Consider the following 18523-nt stretch of genomic DNA (forward strand, 5'->3'; position numbering starts at 1 on the left):
GAACATAGGAAAGTTAGGTAACCCGCTACAGTGACGCAACAGCAAGGTATAGCCTGGGGCCCAAGGCAGGCAGTCCAACCCCAGAGACTTCTTGTTAATGAACTTTTGACACCCTGCCTCCTATAAACTTGAGAGCTCCCAGAGAGCAGACGTCATTTTTGAAGGCCCAGGAGAACCAGCACAGTCCTGGCTCATGGAAGGTTCTCTGCAAAGGGAGGTAGAAGAAATGAAGCTCTTGGAAAAGGCCAGGGCACCCTGGAGTTCAGAGGAGGAGGAATCCTGTGAGACACAGGTTTAACTTTGACCCTCTTAAAATAGTGTGTAAAAGTGTCAGTCACTCAGTCGGTGTCTGACTCTTGCGACCCTATGGACTGTAGCCTGCTAGGCTCCTTTGTCCATGGAATTTTCCAGGCAAGAATACTGGAGTGGGTTGCCATTTCAAAATAGGAACCCCCACAAAAGTTGGCCCAGAGGTCTTGACCACCTTCCCAGGAAATTGTCTCGCCTGTTTCTTCCTTGCTTATCCTTGCCAACATCTGTCTCTTTCCCTCCCAGTGGGACACTCTCAGGCAGTAAACTGCCCACCTCATCCAGTTCCTCTCCAGCACTGGCAGCAATAATCCCATCTTTCCTCTTAAAATCCCCTCAGGGTGGGGCTACAGACGTCATACCCACAGAGATGCCAGCTCACAACAGCTGATGAGAGAGCATTGCCTCCACCTTGCAGAGTCGCACATGATTGGTACATGATGCATACATACATGGTGGCTTCCTTCTCTGAATCTTTCCCAAATTAATCCTTCCTTATTGTTCCTCCAAGCGGTCACTTCTAATTTCCTTCTCCTCATTCCAGTCACTGTAATCAACTCCTGGTGTTAGTGGGCACCATTATCTGAAACGAGGGAAGGCTGTACCTTAGGAGCCCGGGGATTGTGCGAATTTATTATGCTAAATGATGAAGTTGCTTTATGAAGCTGCTGATTCCAGAGGAATGAAAAATCTTCCCATACATGAGCTCTAATACTAGCTTGTCCAGATTTGAGCCTAGTTCCACCATTTACCATCTGGGTGACCACAGGCACTATGTGTGTATATGTGTATATATATATATATATATATATATATATATATATATATATGCCATGAAATTAGAAAATGCTTGCTCCTTGGAAGAAAAGTTATGACCAACCTAGACTGCATATTAAAAGCAGAGACATTACTTTGCCAACAAAGGTCCATCTAGTCAAAGCTATGGTTTTTCCAGTAGTCATGGATGTGAGAGTTAGACTATAAAGATCTGAGCGCCCAAGAATTGGCCACCTGATGTGAAGAAATGACTCATTTGAAAAGACCCTGATTCTGGGAAAGATTGAAGGTGAGAGAAGGGGATGACAGAGGATGAGATGGTTGGATGGCATCACCAACTCAATGAACATGAGTTTGAGTAAACTCTGGGAGTTGGTGCTGGACAGAGAGGCCTGTCTGGTGTGCTGCAGTCTGTGGGGTCACAAAGAGTCAGACACGACTGAGTGACTGAACTGAACTGATATATATATCTCACATCTTCTTAAACTAGTCATCTGTTGATCAGCAATTGGATTGTTTCCATGTCTTGGCTACTGTATATAGTGCTACTATTTACATGGGGGTGCATGTATCCTTTCAAAAGAAAGTTTTTGTTTTTTCCAGTTATATGCCCGGGAATGGGATGGCTGGATCATATGGTAGCTCTATTTTTAGTTTTGTAAGGAGCCTCCATATTGTTTTCCATAGTGCCTGCACCAATTTACTTCCCCATCAATACTGTAAAAGTGTTCCTTTTACTCCACACCCTCTCCAGCCTTTATTATTTATAGGCTTTTTGATGATGGTCATTCTGACCAGTGTGAGGTGACGCCTCATTGTAGTTTTGCTTTGCATTTCTCTAACAATTAGTGATGTTGAGCATCTTCTCGTGTGCTGGTGGGCCATTTGTATATCTTCTTTGAAGAAAGGTCTATTTAGATCTTCTGCCCTTTTATTGATTGAGTTCTCTTTTCATTTTGTTGATGTTTTCCTTTGCTATGCAAACGCTTTTAAGTTTGCTTGCTGCTGCTGCTGCTGCTAAGTCGCTTCAGTGTCCGACTCTGTGCGACCCCATAGAGGCAGCCCACCAGGCTCCCCCGTCCCTGGGATTCTCCAGGCAAGAACACTGGGGTGGGTTGCCATTTCCTTCTCCAATGCAGGAAAGTGAAGTCGCTCAGTCGTGTCCAACTCTTCGAGACCCCATGGACTGCAGCCCACCAGGCTCCTCCATCCATGGGATTTTCTAGGCAAGAGTACTGGAGTGGGGTGCCATTGCCTTCTCCATTAAGTTTGCTTAGGACCCATTTATTTATGTTTGCTTTTATTTCTTTTAGCCTTGGGAAAATATTCCTATGATTTATGTCCAGAATGTTTTGCCTATGTTCTCTTCTAGGAGTTTTATGATGTCTTGTTTTAGATTTAAGTCTTTAAACCATTTACAGGTTATTCTTGTGTATGGTGTGAGGGAGTGTTCTAATTTCCTTGGTTGTTGTTGTCCAGCATTCCCAGCACCACTCACTGAAGAGACTGTCTTTTTTCCATCGTATATTCTTGCCTCTTTTGTCATACATTAATTTATTGTAGGTATATGGGTTTATTTCTGACCTTTCTTTTCTGTTCCATTGATCTTCATGTCTGTTTTTGTGCCAGTTCTATGCTGTTTTGATTACTGTAGCTTTGTAGTATTTTCTGAAGCCTGGGAGGGTTATGCATCCCACTGTGTTCTTTTTCTTCAGGATTGCTTTAGCAGTTGCTTTGTGGTTCCATATAAATTTTAGGATTATTCATTCTAGTTCTATGAAAAATATCATGGGTCTTTCACCTCCTTGATTAAGTTTATTCCTAGGTATTTCTTTTGGACACAATTTTACACAAGATTTTTTTTTGTTGTTTGTTTTCTCTTTCTGATATTTCATCGTTAGTGTAAATAAATCCAAGCATGCTATTAACAGAATAGTTTCTTGACCAAAGAGGGAGATTATCTTTGTGTGCTTGGGGGAAGCGGGGTGATGCTTAAATAAATGAATGAATAAATAAATAATCCACATTCCACTAGGGGCTATATCTCCTGCAAACCTGTGAGAAATAAATGTATCCTCAGGTCCTTGGCCCATGTGCTCCAGCCAACTCTCAGGCAGGATGGGAAGGAGGAGCTGAAACCCTTGATACAGTCCACCTCAGAAGATGGAGAGAAGTGGAGAAGACAGCTGCTCTGCTGGTTATACCAACTGAATCCAAAGCCAAGGGAAGCTAGGCCACTTGGTCCCCTGCCCACAAAATCAGGGACTATCAGGGGTCACTCATGCCCTGGCAGAGGGGTGCATGGGTAAGTGGGAAAACCTGGCTCCCTGCCCATTTCTAGTTGCCAAGGAGCGGGGAAGACGCAACTGATAGGATACCCTGGGAGATTCAGACGTGGAGCTTAGTCCTGGAAGGGGAGGGGCCAGGGCTCCAGCAGAGGACTGGGATGGTGGGGTCTCTCTTCCAATTCCAAGGAAAAATAAAGGTGTAGTTTGTGGGGGCAGGAAGTGGTTGGCTCAGGGCTGAGGAGAACAACAGTGGGGCCCACTTCAGTGGAGTGACAGAGCTGCAAAGAGGGGAGACCGTGGGGTCAGAGGCAAACATCAGATCCCACAGAAATGCTGGGCTGTGGTGGCATCAGGCTTCAGAAGTGAACCTAGAAAAGCAGCCCTACGCAAAATGGGCCTGACTGTGGGAGCAGACTCTTGAGAGCCAGGAACGTAAGGCCTTAAATGACAGCAGCTGGGATGACAACCTGAGGGGCCTACTGCAAAGGGGCAGGAGATCCCAGAACATTTTAGTTCTCTTTTATCAGAGAGCTAGAAGAGGAAGCATTGAGGGAAGGGAGTCACTGATGGAAGTGAAACTGAACGTCCTATAGTCGTAGGATGGGCCTCGCCCAGATATCTGCCACTGTGGGGAAGGGAAAGCAGTCCTAGCACAGGTCAAGGGCACACACCTGTCAGCTAACCGCCAGGGCCTGCTTTGCCTCCAGCATGAGTCAGGAGGAGGCATCACTGGAGACAGACGGTTCCCCCTGCCTGGCAGGGTTTCGGCTCTGCCCTGCAGGGGGTGCCATGACACAGGACAGCCATGGGCCCAGGGCTAAATCCAGACTGCTGGCTCTGACTGTAGCTGCAGCTGGCTTTTTTGGGACCCTGCGTCATGGCCTGAGGGGGTCTTTGGGGATGAAGGGAACATGCTGAGCCCACTCTTGGCCAGAATACTAGCAAGTGCAGGGCTAAAAGCCACTTGTGGTAGATCTCCAAGGGGAATGGGACTCTAGAGGACTCGGGGTCCTGCCGTCATTTCCCACAGCCCAGGTCTCTCTTCCGTTACTCCCCACGTCAGAGGAGGTTGACCTAGACTATTGATGCTCCTTAAATACAGGGACACAAAGAGAAGAAATAGTGGAGGCAACCTGGCATCTCAGCTGCCTCGTTGGTCCAGGGCTACTGCTGGGGACTATCCAACCAGATTCCTAGCTCCTCTCTAGCACCTCTCCTCCATCCTGTGGACTGGGATGGTGAAAGCTCCCAAAGTGGTTTGCTGGCATAAATTTAAAAAAGATTAACCTACCTGGGAGAAATATCAATAACCTCAGATATGCAGATGACACCACCATTATGGCAGAAAGTGAAGAAGAACTAAAGAGCCTCTTGATGAAAGTGAAAGAAGAGAGTGAAAAAGTTGGCTTAAAGCTCAACATTCAGAAAACAAAGATCATGGCATCTGGTCTCATCACTTCATGGGAAATAGATGGGGAAACAGTGGAAACAGTGTCAGACTTTATTTTTGGGGGCTCCAAAATCACTGCAGATGGTGACTGCAACCATGAAATTAAAAGACACTTAATCCTCGGAAGGAAAGTTATGACCAACCTAGATAGCATATTAAAAAGCAGAGGCATTACTTTGCCAACAAAGTTCCATCTAGTCAAGGCTATGGTTTTTCCAGTGGTCATGTATGGATGTGAGAGTTGGACTGTGAAGAAAGCTGAGCGCCGAAGAATTGATGCTTTTGAACTGTGGTGTTGGAGAAGACTCTTGAGAGTCCCTTGGACTGCAAGGAGATCCAACCAGTCCATCCTAAAGAAGATCAGTCCTGGGTGTTCACTGGAAGGACTGATGCTAAAGCTGAAACTCCAGTACTTTGGCCACCACATGCGAAGAGTTGACTTTGACTCGTTGGAAAAGACCCTGATGCTGGGAGGGATTGGGGGCAGGAGGAGAAGGGGACGACAGAGGATGAGATGGCTGGATGGCATCACCAACTCGATGGACATGAGTTTGGGTAGACTCCGGGAGTTGGTGATGGACAGGGAGGCCTGGCCCTGCTGTGATTCATGGGGTCGCAAAGAGTCGGACACGACTGAGCAACTGAACTGAACTGAACCTACCTGGGGAGGCGGGGGAGGGGGAACAGACTTGTTGCTCACAAATATTTTCATACACTAACTCATTTCAACCTCATGGTAATGTACACAAGGTATTACGATTCTCTGAGAGGTTAAAGATAATTAACTAGACGCCTAGCTTCCTAGGTACAGACCATGTTTTATCGCCAATGCCTGGCATATAAAACGTACTCAATTAGTGTGGAAGGAATGAAGAAATGCATGGATTGTCCCAGGTCACCTGGCAATGACAGGTGGTCCTGGAAGAAGCTTCAGCCTCCCAGCTCAAACCTGGTGTCCTTTCTGGCCGGTCCCCGTTTCCTTCCACTCAAGATGCGGGCAGGGATGGCCCAGAGGGCCGTGAGGTGGGGAGGGCGCTGGCTGCGAAAACAACTCAGAGTTTGGGGATGGGCTCGCTTCTCAGGCACAGCTGAAGCATAGTTAGGGGAAAGCATCGCGCTGAGCTTTCTCCAGTCTACTTTCTCTGCTTAGGGGGCCGAGGCCTGGAGGGAGCTCTGCGCGACAAAGACGACACCGAACTCGCGTCGGGCTGCCCCCTCCTCCGGCTCCTCCTGGTGACCTCCAGGGCAGAGAAGGGCTGACCCCGAGCCTTGCGAAGCGACCGCGGTCCCGGTCCAGGTGCGGCCCTGCGGCCGCTCAGCGCCCCCTGCTGTCGGGCAACGGGGCCCAGGCAGTCCCGCCCGATGGCCCGCCGGCGACACCGGCTTCCCGCGGCCGCGGCCCGGCGCGGGCTCCCCGGCCGGGGGGCGGGATTCGGGGCTGCAGGAGGCGGAGCCGAGCGGGCGGGGAGTCTCCGAGAAACTCGCGGCCTTCGGCGGCTTCCCGGCCCGGGAAGTGAGCCGGGGTCGGGAGGCCGCAAACAGGAAGTCGGGCTGTAACAAAGAGCTCGAGGGGGGCGGGGGGCGCGGAGCCGCGGGACCTCCGGGGCGCCCGGGGCGGCAGGTGCGCCCGCGCCGCACCTGCCTCTTCCGCCGCCGCTCGGGGCTCCAGGCCGGCTGGGATCCAGCAGTGCCGTGCGCCCTGGGCGCGAGGGAGGGCACGGCCGCTTGGGGAAGGCCACTGGGACCTCCCAGGCGCATCCTCTCCCCGGGAAGGGACACTCACAGTTCCCTGAGTCAATGAATCACTTCCATCCCTTCCCGGAATGCAGCTGGCCACGTGGGGCGGAGGGCTGGGTCGTCATCCTGCGGACCCGCGGGGAGAGAGTGGCAGGGAGGAGGACCCTTGTGGGTCCTCGTAAGAAGTGGAACAACCGCACAACCTGAGTTGTCTAGTGGCCTCATCTAGCCCGGGACGGGGCGGGGGAGGAGTTGGGGAAGGAGGGCGAGGTAAGAGCCACTGTCCTTTTTTTCTATCCCCTGACCAATCTGGCTCTGAGGCAGGAGAGGGAACCCTAGCTGAACCACCCTTCTTCACAGCCTCTCCTTACCTCACCTCCCAAGGTAATATCCAGGTGGTTACCAGCCAGTAAGCCCTGGAAAAGCCATTGTCCTCAAAACTGGAAGTCACCGTGGGTTAGGCTTTCCTTTAGAGGGGTCACTGCCTCCAGGCTAAGGAACTGCTATGCTCTGAATTCTCTTGCTAAATGCCAGTGCAGATTAAGCATGGGTGTTTTGATAAGCCATGAGGAACACTTCACAGTGAGTCCACAGCTATCATCTGGCTTTGTGTCTGCCAAGCCTGGGGCCTCTCCTGTACACCTGAACACACTCCATTAGGAAAAACTTGGGTACCTTACCTATGAGAAGGGGCCAAACCCTCAGGGAGTGACCTGGACATCCCAGAGAAAGAGGGGCTTCCACTGTGGCCTGTTCATACCCCAAGTGCCTGGCACATGGCAGTAGAGGTGGAACCTGGCACAAGCTACGGGGTGAAGCTGCCCAGACCAAGTGCATGAGGAGACCCTCTCTTTCCCCAGAAAGCGGGCTTGGTATTAGATCGGGTGAGTGGGTTTGACCAGCCAGCTCCCCTCAGGACTCTCTCCTAAGGACCTGGCAGCCCGTGCAGCCCAGCACAACACGGTGGTGTGGACGTGCAGGCCCGCGGGTGTCCTACCTGTCCCCCACATGGGAGCCTCGTCATCTCGCCTTCGTGTCCCAGCCCAGTTCCCCCCGCCCCCCAGGGCCCGGGAGCTGCTTTCCTGTTTCATTTTGGGCAGGAAGAGTGAGGTCGTGTTGTTCTTCCCCCTGCTGCCGGCTCAGGCTGTGGGAACGGTTCCCTGAATGCTTTCCTGTTTGATACCCTATGTGTGCAGTGAGGGGAACAGAGAGAAGTGGCAAGGCATGGAACGTGTGCACTTGGGTGAGTGTGCACGAGCCTCGGTCTCTTGCTCCCTTGTGTCGGGCATAACCACCCAGATTAGGGGTGAGTATGCTGTGTATGTCAGGGAGAAGGAGACAAGGGAAGCACGAAGCGCTGCATGTGCTTGGTCTCCACTGGGAGCATCTGCTGGGTCTATTTTGCTTTACTGGACAGACTGAGAGCTAGGAGCATCTGCTCAGCTTTTTGTCAGTGGCTCATTTTTCATCACTTGCTCTCCAGGGGATATGTTTGTGGCTGTAGAGAGAAGACTGTGGCACCCTAGGGACCATCTTGAGCCTTAGAGGAAGCTAGCCATGAAGTCGAGACTGGAAACTCCATCAAAAAAATAGTGCCTCAGCCAAAGAAACCCGGACTCAGGGAAGCCTCCCTCGTCTTCCTCATCCCCTCTCTACAGTCTTCAGGAAACTCTAGCAGCTCCGGGCAGAACAGGCACAGTGCACCAGCTCTCTTGTCCAGCTGCAAGGAGGACAGACCCAAGGCAAATCCCCTGGCCACGGCTTAAAAAAAGAGCAGGGTGCCAGTCCATCTAAAACCCTGCAGCAGCAGGAAGAAGGGCCCAGACATTATTGTGGTTTAGAGAGACCCCGTGCTCTGACAAGAGACTCCTTTTGAAAAGAGGAAGAGTGGCTGGATTGTCTCCTTCCCCTGAATTCCTGTATCTCCCAGGCTGACTAGGGTGTCCATAAGCCTTTTCAGACTAAGAGAGAAAAGAGGGGTAGAATCAGGTCAGGGGGCATATCCCCCAAGGAATGGTAGGAGCAAGAGGGGGTTGCAGCCAACCTCAAGCCATCAGGTAGAGAAGGCTGGCCCAGGCTGGGGACTAGATGGGTGAAGCCAGGTTCCCCAAGGACTAGAAGAAGACGAGGGCCCAGAGCACAGCAGGCCAATCCCAAGTGCATGCACAGGTCCCAGGAGTTCTGCGGGGGAGGTGGGGGGAAGCCCGCAGAAATATGAGAAGGGGAGTCAGAAGGATTCCCACTCTGTCATCACAAAGACAGGACCCAAAAAGTAATAAACTCCTGTACACATCTGTTCCATATTATAAATACACATTATATACAAAATAATGTTATAAAATGTAGAAAGGTCAGTGCTTCTGATTCTTAAATTATTGAAATACTAGACTCCAAAATAAACTACAAAAAAAAAATAAAAACTCATATTATTGATTTCTGAAGATCGGCTTCAAGGGTAGTCCGGGGGCAGTAGTGGGTGTGGGCAGAGCCCAGGCTTGAAGCCGTTAGAATGGGCTTCAAGGAGGGAAGGATCTGGGTGTCCACAGCACCCAGTTTCTCCCTCACCAGAATTTCCATCATCTCTGTCCGGAGCTCCCCAGTTAGGCCTGGTGCCCCTGGCTGGGAAGAGGGGCAGGCCCTCCCCCATCTGCTCACAGGAGCCTGAGACATCCAGGGCCAGAGGCTGTGGAAGCCTGGGAAGGCTTACCAATATCCTTACCCAGAGAGCCCGGGCCAGGGAGAGGATGGGGTGGTGTCAGGAGCAAGGCCCACATGCAGTCGTTGGAAGCATGGGGCAGAAAGCGCTCCTCCTCTCCGCTCCAGGAGCTCACCTCACCTGCAGGGACACTCCTGCCAAGAGCTGCACCAGGTGGCTTCCCGGCTGGCGGATGGCCCTGCCCTTACTGGCCTCCTCTCTCCTCTCTGATTTGGACCCAGCTGTCGCCATGGAGCCCGGGCCAAGGCACTTTTGGAAACACAGATGCCAGTGGAAGCCAGAGAAGCTCCAGGCCCCATGGGACCACTGCCCCTCCCTCTGGAAAATAGGCTGGAGCCCCAAGGAGCCCTCTGAAGGCCGCTGCCGGCAGGGTGGGTCCAAGTGGCACCTCTCCTCTCCTCTGTTCCCCTGGCTGGTGCGGCTGCCAATCTGATGCCAGACAGACACCCAAAGATGTGGAAGGGTACTGCATCTCTTGGCAGGTTCACAGTCTGTCCAGTTCATGCCGTTCCCTCTTCCTCCTGAGAGCAGCACGTTGCATATTAAAAATGTCCCATCCAGGATGCAATGTAAACAATGCAGAAGGAAGGTCCAGCTGCTGGGGTGGAGCTGGGATGTCCTGGGGAGGCTCCTGCCTTATACCTGGGGGGCATGTGGAAAGGGAAAAAGTGGGTTACCCTGGGGTACCAGCACTCCCTCCACGGCTGCCCTGGGCCTCCCTGGGAGAAGCCAGTGAGGCAGGTGGTACGAAGAGGAGGTGGGGCAGCCCTCCTGGTCTTCCGGCCCAACACATACGCATGCCTGGTAGTCTGTGCCCTTGAGGGGGCCAGTGAAGGAAGCCAGTGAGTAGGGGCAGGAGGGGCCCAAGGCAACCACCCTCACCCACCAGCAGCTGGGAAGCAGCTCCCGGGAGCTGGCCAGGTGCCACAGCCGCCCAGCCCAGCACTAACACAGCAGGAAGAGACCGGGCTGGTTCACCACTGCGGCTCCTGTTTCACACCCTCTGTGGCAACGAGGCCAGCAGAGATCCAAGAGCTACTGAACCAGGCCTGCAAAGGAGGGGTTCCGACCCACCCTTCAGGAGCAGCCCCTGGGGTCAAGAGTAACCGGGCCACTTTCTCATTCCCTAAAGGTAGGAGGGCACATGTGAGACGGGAAGGCGGGCCCATCACTCACCTCTGTGGCAATGACACATTCATTCCTCTCTTCTGATATCAAACACACAGACTGGTACATGGAGTCCCTGGGGGAGCATATGGCTGATATCCGACACTCTGGCTTTTCACTGAGGGAACACAAGACAAGCCAGTGAGGGAGAGATGAGCAGAGGGCTGGAGGAGGTGGGGTGCTAAGCTGGACCCTGGAGAGCCAAAGGGAACTGGCCAAGGTGGCTCTGGGAGAAGACACAGGGATTAGGGATACTCAGTGCTAGCCTGGTAGGCAGTTGGGAACAGGCCTTGAGAGAGCCACAGAGGGTCTCAGGCCTGGAAAAGGCCAGTTTGCCACTGAAGGCAAGCCATGCTGGGGGAAAATTGGAGTCACAAGTGACATAGTGTGGACATTTGAATGAATGAATGAGTGAATGGGAAGGAGGGATAAAAGGAGCCTGGAAGAAATCTTATTGATTTGTAGCCTGTCAGCGGCAAGAGCCCCTATTTGCTTAAAAGCAGTCAAGGGCCTGGGGCCAGCCTCCCACCTGTACTGGGGGAGCCCAGGCAGGACCATAGGTGTGACCCTGGGAAGCCCCTGGGCCTCCAGGTGCTGCTTACCTGTGTATCCGCAGTGGCGCCTTCTCCCCTAAGCTCTTATCACTGTGGGAATACTTCCCGGGCAGGATCCCCCGCCCCAGAAGCCCTGGGGCCAGATTATAGTCCAATGTGTGGTTCTGCTGTTTGCCACAGTTGGACTTGTCCAGGCCACAGTCTACTTCCAGCTCCTTCTTCTGGTTTGTGTTCTTGAGCTGGGCGGTGGGGATCAGGTTGTCCTTTTGGAAGTCCGACAAATTGTTCATGGCCTCCCTGCTGCCACCGTCGGGCCGCCTGAGCCGCAGCTGCCGCACCGCCACTGCCACCATGCACAGTAACACGAGCACCACCACCAGCCCCACGCCCAGGGACACGGCCACCCAGGGGAAGGTGGGGGGCATGCTCATGCGGAACTCGCAGCGGCTGCCCACGAAGCCATAGGGGCAGTTGCAGACGAAGTTGTCAGGAGGGAGGCCAGGGTAGCACGTGGCCCCATTGAAGCAGGGTCCCGAGGCACAGGCTTCGGCAGGCATCCGCACCTCGCAGCGCCGGCCAGAGAAGCCGGCTGGACAGGTGCACACAAACCCATTCTCCAGGTCGTGGCACGTGCCACCATGGACACAAGGGCTGCGGGCACAGTCGCTGATGTTGATCTCACAGTGGGCGCCAGTGAATCCAGGACGGCAGCGGCACATGCGGTTCGGACCTCGGTTCAGGCACTGGCCCCCTATGGGTACACACAGGCCACAAGTCAGCCATCTCCAGGGAACGCCCCCTGGAGCAGAGGGTGCCCCATCCCAGGAACCAGCTCCGAGCTCAGGTCCTCCTGCCTCCAGGACACAGCCAGCATGTACAGATCCCGCTACAGAGTTCTTTGCATGAAGAGTCAGGAGACCCTGAGTTAAGGATGACCCTGGTCCTCTACGCCTCAGTGGGCTCATGCAGAAAAACCACTGGCTGCTTACAGAGCTTTACAGTAGAATCAAGCAGATATGCTTGGGTTTGAATCTCAGCTGTCTCTCTCTAACTAAGGATCTGGCACCTGCTGCTTTATTTTATTTCTAAGCCTCAGTTTCCTCATATGTTAAATTGGACAAAAATGCTATAGGCTGTCTTTTGAAGGTTAGGTAAAATAATGCATGAAGACACGAGCCCGTGCCTGGTGTATAGTAAATGCTCAAATAAATTATTGTTTCACTTAAGCATCACAACCACATGAAAGAGGACAGGTAGTACATTTTCCCACTTGGTGATGAAGAAACTATGGCTCCGGGGAGTTAACTAGTGACTAGTCAGAGAACAGATTCCATCTCAGCCCTTCTGGTCCCTCTCCAGCCTTCTCCCCTGCACAGCTGTCTGTCTGTCTCCCACATGGTCACCAGTGGAGCAAGGAGACAAAGACCAAAGACAACATACGTGGTGTCCCCCAAAATACTGAACATTCCAGACACCTTAAGGTTCCAGGTTCCCCATAGCCATGGGGCAAGGTGAGGCCTCCATGAGCCGGGCCCTCACCTGCTAGCCACCTTCAAAAAGGGACATGAGGGCTTCAAAGTCCCTTTCTCTAGCCAGGACTTCTTGGGGAGGGTCAGAGGCCACCCCAGCCAGATCAGGACATGGGAATAGGAATGGAAGCCAGGCTGTGTGCATATTACTTCCTCTCCAATGGCCTGCACCCACTACTAACCTGCTCTTCTTCCAAAGCCACCCAGATGATCAAACAAGCTCTTCAGCATCCAGAGCAGATGCAGATCCATCTCAGCCTGCCCAGAGTGACACACAAGGCCTCTCTCCTCCTCTTGTGACCCTCCCTCACCAGAAAGTTCTCTGGGCCCCAGGGCCGATCCATCAGGTTAGCAAGGCAACAGGACGCACCATTGGCACATGGGTTGCTGGTACACCTGTCCACTTTCTTCTCACAGTTGGAGCCAGTGAAGTTGGGGGGGCATTCACAGGCGTAGCTGGTCCCCTGGTTGCGCTCCCGACAGGAGCCGCCATTGAAGCAGGGGGAGTCAGCACAACTCAGGGTGCTGTGTTCGCAGTGCAGGCCATAGTAGCCCGGGGGACACAGGCAGTGGTAGCCATCCTCCTGGTCCTGGAATGAGAGCATAAAGGGGCCAAAGTCAAACCCTGGGGAGCAGGGATTCATGGCTGGGACCTAGCTCCCACCTGCCCATAGTGCCTGCCCATGGTTGTACATTCACTGGCCGCCTGGGGTGGGGATGCCCGGGTACCACCTGGCCAGAGCTCTGCCTTTCTGGGCTGGCCTAGGCCTCACCTTACAGCTGCCTCCGTTGCGACAGGGGTTGCTATCACACTCGCTGAGCTCCAGCTCGCAGTCTACGCCAGTGTAGCCTGGGCGACAGGTGCAGGTATAGCTCCGCTGCCCACTGTTGGAGCATGTTGCCCCATTCTTGCACGGGGAATGGTGGGTGCAGTAGTTGAGATCTGTGGAGACAGGAACCAACTGAGCAGAGCCAAAAAATGGTCTCCATCTCCAGGCTCCATGGAGTGCAAGTTCACTGTCCATGGTCGGACCTGGCACTTCAACCCAAAGTCTTCCAGGTCCAAATACCCTTCTTCCCCCAATGAAATCATATATATCGAAGTACCTAGAACCACATCTGAGGAGTGCAATCAATCAAAGTTGAAAAAACACAGTTGGACACCTGCCTGCAGGTAAGCTCACAAACACATAAAGGTAAGGAAGAGAAGGCGACAGCAAGGCCACATATTGAGGAGGAAGTCAGAAAAGGCTTCATGGGGGAGGGGCAGCTGAGGTAAGCCTGGAAGGGGGCTGCAATTTTAACAGGTGGAAAGAGTACAGGGAAGGCTAGAGCCACCATAGGTGGTTACCAGGCATTTTTTAAAAGCGGAATGTGTTACAGGGGTATTTTGAAATATAAGTCTTTGTTTTCTTATTCGGGGAGGACAGGGAGGGAGAACCAGACAGAGCAAATACAGGGACTGTAAGGGCTATGTTTGAATAAGACGAGTATATGACTGTGTCACCTGGGAGCAAATGGGGGGAGAGGAAAGAGACATGGCAGGAACCAGGTGTGTGTGTGTGTGTTTGAGGGGTGTGGAGGGGGGACAAAGTGATACACACACACACGCACAAAGAATACAGGGGCTGAATTCCAAGCCCCTTGTTGCCAGCAAGTCAGGGCCCAGGCAAGTTCCTTCTATCCTGGCAAGCGTCCTGCCCACCCTACCCAGGCCTGTGCTGGTGTCTCCATGGCAGCAGCCACCCCATTTGACCCTGAAAATGGGAGGAACGCGCTGCAGCTGGCTATGAGGATGAAGGAGAAAAGGCTCCCTCCCCCACCACTGAGGCTGGCAGACCCCCATACAGCCAGAAGAGTGACCGGCCCCCCAAACACCAGGAAGACTGTGGGCTCAGGCAGCTGCCTGGCAAGTGCTACTGGGGAGAACAAGGGAGGCTGTTTCTGCCTCACCGAGAAGGCGGTTAGATGTCACTCCGCCCAGAGGTCCCCCGCACCCACAGCCTCGGGGCAGCCCGTGGGCACACCCCACCAGACAGCTGTTTAGGGGAGAGCTGCTCAAACAGCCCTGGCAGGTAAGCAAACACTTAGGGGGTTAATAGGTAACTACAAGGTCGAAAGAGGAACTGAGCCTGGCACCCCTCTCTCTGGCCTTGTTGGAATTTATGAGGCCACCTTCAGGCTGCCAACTTGTCACCCTCCTGGCTTCTCCAGCCACCCTCTTTCCCTAGCACCTGAGGAAGAAGGACCCACCAGCTCACGTTAAGCCAGTTGTTAAGATCCTTCCAAGTCCCAAGCTCCTTGAAGGATAATGGGAAAAAGTTCATCAGTCATCAAGCAGGAAAGGCCCAGGTGACAGCTCTGGTTTCCACCCCAGCCCATCCCCTCTCTCTGCCCTGACTCACCTTGGTCACAGAACAGGCCTCCCCAGCCCTCATCACAAGTGCATTGCCAGGGGGTGCTGCAGGTGCCATGGCGACAGCCATTGTGGGGGATGCATTCGTTGCACAGGCGGCCCTGCCAGCCCGGGCGGCAGCTGTAGAACAAAAGACAAGCTGGGGGTGAGGTGAAGGCCTGGCCAGGGGACGGCTCCCCCCTCACAGCTTCCGGTCCCCTACTCACATGCACTCTGCAGGCTTGCTGCAGTAGCCATTCTGTTCATGACAGCCAGAAAGACAGATAGCTGAGGGAAAAAAACAGGGCTGGGTGAGGGCGGGATGCCAATGACTCTGAAGTCCTATTCTCCCTCTCCTGCCCTGGGGGTGCCCCCAGCTCTCCTGGGCTTACTTCCCACTCTTGGCCTCCCAAGGGAGCCATGGATGACTTAAAGAGAAATAATGGCACAGGGAAGGAGAATCCAGTGCAATAACGGGGTGTTTGTGGACCTAGCATGATGGGGAGGAACGCTAAGAAGAGAGAGGGCAGAGTCCAAGCCCGTCCTAAGCATCCCCAGCTGTTTCTGAGGCCCAGTTAGTGGACCGCCCAGACCGCTCTCCAAGGGAGGCAGACTGCAGACGACAAGATGCCACTGTGCTTGTTCCGGGGACCCCCCTCCAGGCAGGTGGGAGCTTGGCTGCTTACGCTGTTCGCAGTACTCCCCCGTCCAGCCGGGCAGGCAAGACAGGCTGCCATCTGGCTGACACACGTAGTGGCCGAAGTGGTCATTGCGCTTCTTGCATAGACGCGAGCAGCTGTCCCCATAGTAGTTGTCACTGCAGATGACCCGGTAAGAGTAGCGCAGCCTTGTGAGAGGGCTGGTCTGCTCATCCAGTAACCAGTTCTGGCCCACAGCTAGGGAGCCCTGGATGGCGATCTTGCTGATGAGCGCGTCTGGTGGCAAGGCCTCTGAAGGGGCAGAGGGCCGGGTCAAGGAAGGGCAGCCAGTCCCCAGTAGTGCCAGCAACTGCTGGATCAAACCAGTTGTCCAGATGACCCCCACCTGCCAGCAAGCACGGGCCACAGGAACCCAAGGGTCCCACTGCTTAGCTGCTCTGTATGTGCATGTGCAGAGGGCCTGATACCATTCAAAAAGGGGACAATAGAAGGATGTTAAGATATCCCAGTGTTCTGGAGGCAGATAGGCAGGGGAAAGAGGAAAAGAGGTCAAAATGAGGGGATAAAAGAAAAAAAAAAAAAAAAAAGAAAAGAAAGAAAAGTTCTCCAGGCCTTTGAGGACCCTGGGAGCAAAGGGTCCTCTGGTGCCCATTCAGGGGTTCTGCCCTCAAAGATGGGTAATGCTTTTCTTTTTCCTTTTCAAAGTGAGAATTGTTGTGCTGCTGAAATATCCTTTTCCTCTGTGTCAGAACAACATCCCAAAGCCATTATTCCCTTTCCAAAGGAGCGGAATTCGCGAAAGGTGTAAAATACAGGAAGGGGCCCGTCAGCGGCGCTGGCAGCTTCGGCCTTTCTCACCGCCGTGCTCCCCGCGTTCCCACGCCAAAAATAACCCGCAGGAAACGCAATTGTGCTCAGAGTCCAGGCAGCGGGCGGAATCCGAGCGTCCAGCGCGGGGCGCAGCTCCCAGCCTAGCTGAGCGTCCTGCCCCCCACCCCCCACCCTGCACTTCCCCCGCCTATTACAGATTAACTCTTTCGGCGCTGCGCCGTGTCGCCCCCCTGTGGCCGCGAAGCGAGCTACTCACCTGGCCGCAGGTCATCTCCTGGTGCGTGCCAAGCTTCAATAATGAGTGAGAAGGTACCCTGGGAACAGAAAGGAGGGGGCGGGGGAAGACAGAGAGATGGCAAGATGAACAGGGGATGGTGGGGGTGCCTTTCGGCAGCCGGTTTAATTAATCTAATTGCAGGATACAGTTACAGCACCCGGGTCAACATAACGGGTCTGTGCTCAGCAGCGCGCGCGCGAGCAGGGAAGGCGAGAGAATCCCGGGTAGGAGGAGAGTTGAAGAAGGGGTAATGTACGGGGGAGTCTTTTGGAGGTGAGGAATAGCTGGGGTGGCAGGTGATGAAAATCGTATCCCAAGATCTAGGAGAAGATGGAACGTAGAACTGGGAAAAGAGAGACTGGTGAGAGCCTACAGGAGGGTGAGGTCCCAGGAAAGAGTCGGAAAGAAGGATCAGAAAAGAGTGCCCCCCCCTTTTTTTTGGAGGGAGTGAGGAAATCTAGAGAGAGGGTTTGTTCCCAGGCGAGCCCCCTTCTCTCGTGATCTCCCAGTGCGCCCAACGCTGTACTCACCGGCCAGGTGAAATTGAAGGGTAGTTGGAGAGGGTTGCGTCCCCCGCCGCTACTGTCGTCTCCGACGGCGAAGGAGTTGGTGCCCAGCACAGGCGTGGAGACGCTGCCGAAGGTGCAGGGCCCGGGAGAGACGACCGCCTGGAAGTGCTTAAGGCAGACGCGGAAGAAGGTTCGGCAGCCAGGTTCGCACGGCCGCCCGCTGGCTAGTACGCCGCGCTCGTTGGCAAACTCCTGCAGCTGCAACTGGAAGACTCCGGAGCCGGTCGCGGGCTATTGCACAGGGACCAAGAGAAGGAAGAAGGGGAGCGGTCAGCTCGGTGGACGCCCGGGGCTCAGGCCCCGGGCGCGGTGGGAGGGAGTGGTGGGGACGTTACCTGCTGCCAAAGTGCCACCAGCAGCAGTAGCGCCCAGCCCGAGGCGCCACGGGACGCGACTGCCATCCCCTGGGGCGTCGCTCTCTCCACCCGCGGGCTAGGAAGCTTTCCCGCGCGTCCCACCGCCGGAGGGGTCCCTGAAAAGCCAGGCTCCGCTCGGGGCTTTCCTTCCGCCTCTCCTTCGCGCTAACTGCGCTCCAACTGCCGCGGTAGGTAATCCAGGTGAGGGCGGCTGGGTGGCAGCCGCTCTGAGGACGTGTCCTCGGGTTAATCCTGGTGCTGTAAGCAGGCTAGAGTCCGGGTACGCGGCACTGAGGCGGCTTGAGCTGCGGCTCTTGGCCTTGCGTTCACTGACCGCGCTCAGAGCCGCTACTGAAACCTGCGCTCTCCCGAGCTTTCCTTATATATATTGGCTCCTCTCTTCACCCGCCTGTCACTCAGACTCGTGGTCACTCTCCCCTCCCCTCCGGCCTCTAGCTGCTACAGTTCCAGCGCCGCCCGGAGGGGCCTCCGCCCCCGCCTTCCCCCCTCCCCGCCAGCCAGTCAGGCACAGGTCCCCGCCCCTCTGGGCCGCTCTCACTCAGCTCCTGGGTCCCCCAGCTCAGAGCATGCCGAGGTGACCAGTTCTCCGCAATTGCGGGGTTACAGGAGGAGACATTGGCCTCGGGAGGACTAAAGGGAGCACCAGCGGGAATGGGGCGAAAGATGAGCTAGTGGTTCCCGGATGGTAGAGGGGGCGGAGACACTGGGGAGTCCCCGTGGGCGGAGTGTCCACGGCCGGCGTTAGTTACCTGCAGCCCTCGAGCAGGTAAAGGGAACTTAAGCTCAGAAAGCGAAACCAGCGCTGAAGGACTCGGATCTCCTTTACCCTCCCGCAGCTTCGGGAGCCCTGACGTCGTCGGCCCCCAACCTGTGAGCGTCCATCCGCCC

At 54.4% G+C, this 18523-nt stretch overlaps 1 protein-coding gene across 1 annotated transcript; it reads right to left on the reverse strand.

The window, feature by feature from the left end:
• Window positions 1–8842: 8842 nt before the first annotated feature.
• On the reverse strand, window positions 8843–17983 carry DLL4 (delta like canonical Notch ligand 4). The gene is made up of 11 exons (XM_006066250.4): window positions 17594–17983; window positions 17220–17489; window positions 16669–16726; window positions 15609–15872; window positions 15150–15210; window positions 14933–15063; window positions 13301–13470; window positions 12898–13117; window positions 11047–11749; window positions 10454–10562; window positions 8843–9919 (listed from the first exon to the last, which is right to left on the reverse strand). Exons 1-11 carry the CDS (start codon window positions 17657–17659, stop codon window positions 9914–9916), a joined length of 2058 nt encoding a protein of 685 aa, XP_006066312.2. The 5' UTR covers window positions 17660–17983; the 3' UTR covers window positions 8843–9913.
• Window positions 17984–18523: the final 540 nt, after the last annotated feature.

The sequence above is a fragment of the Bubalus bubalis genome, chromosome 11 (assembly GCF_019923935.1).
Source record: "Bubalus bubalis isolate 160015118507 breed Murrah chromosome 11, NDDB_SH_1, whole genome shotgun sequence".
In the NCBI taxonomy this organism is placed as follows: domain Eukaryota; kingdom Metazoa; phylum Chordata; class Mammalia; order Artiodactyla; family Bovidae; genus Bubalus; species Bubalus bubalis.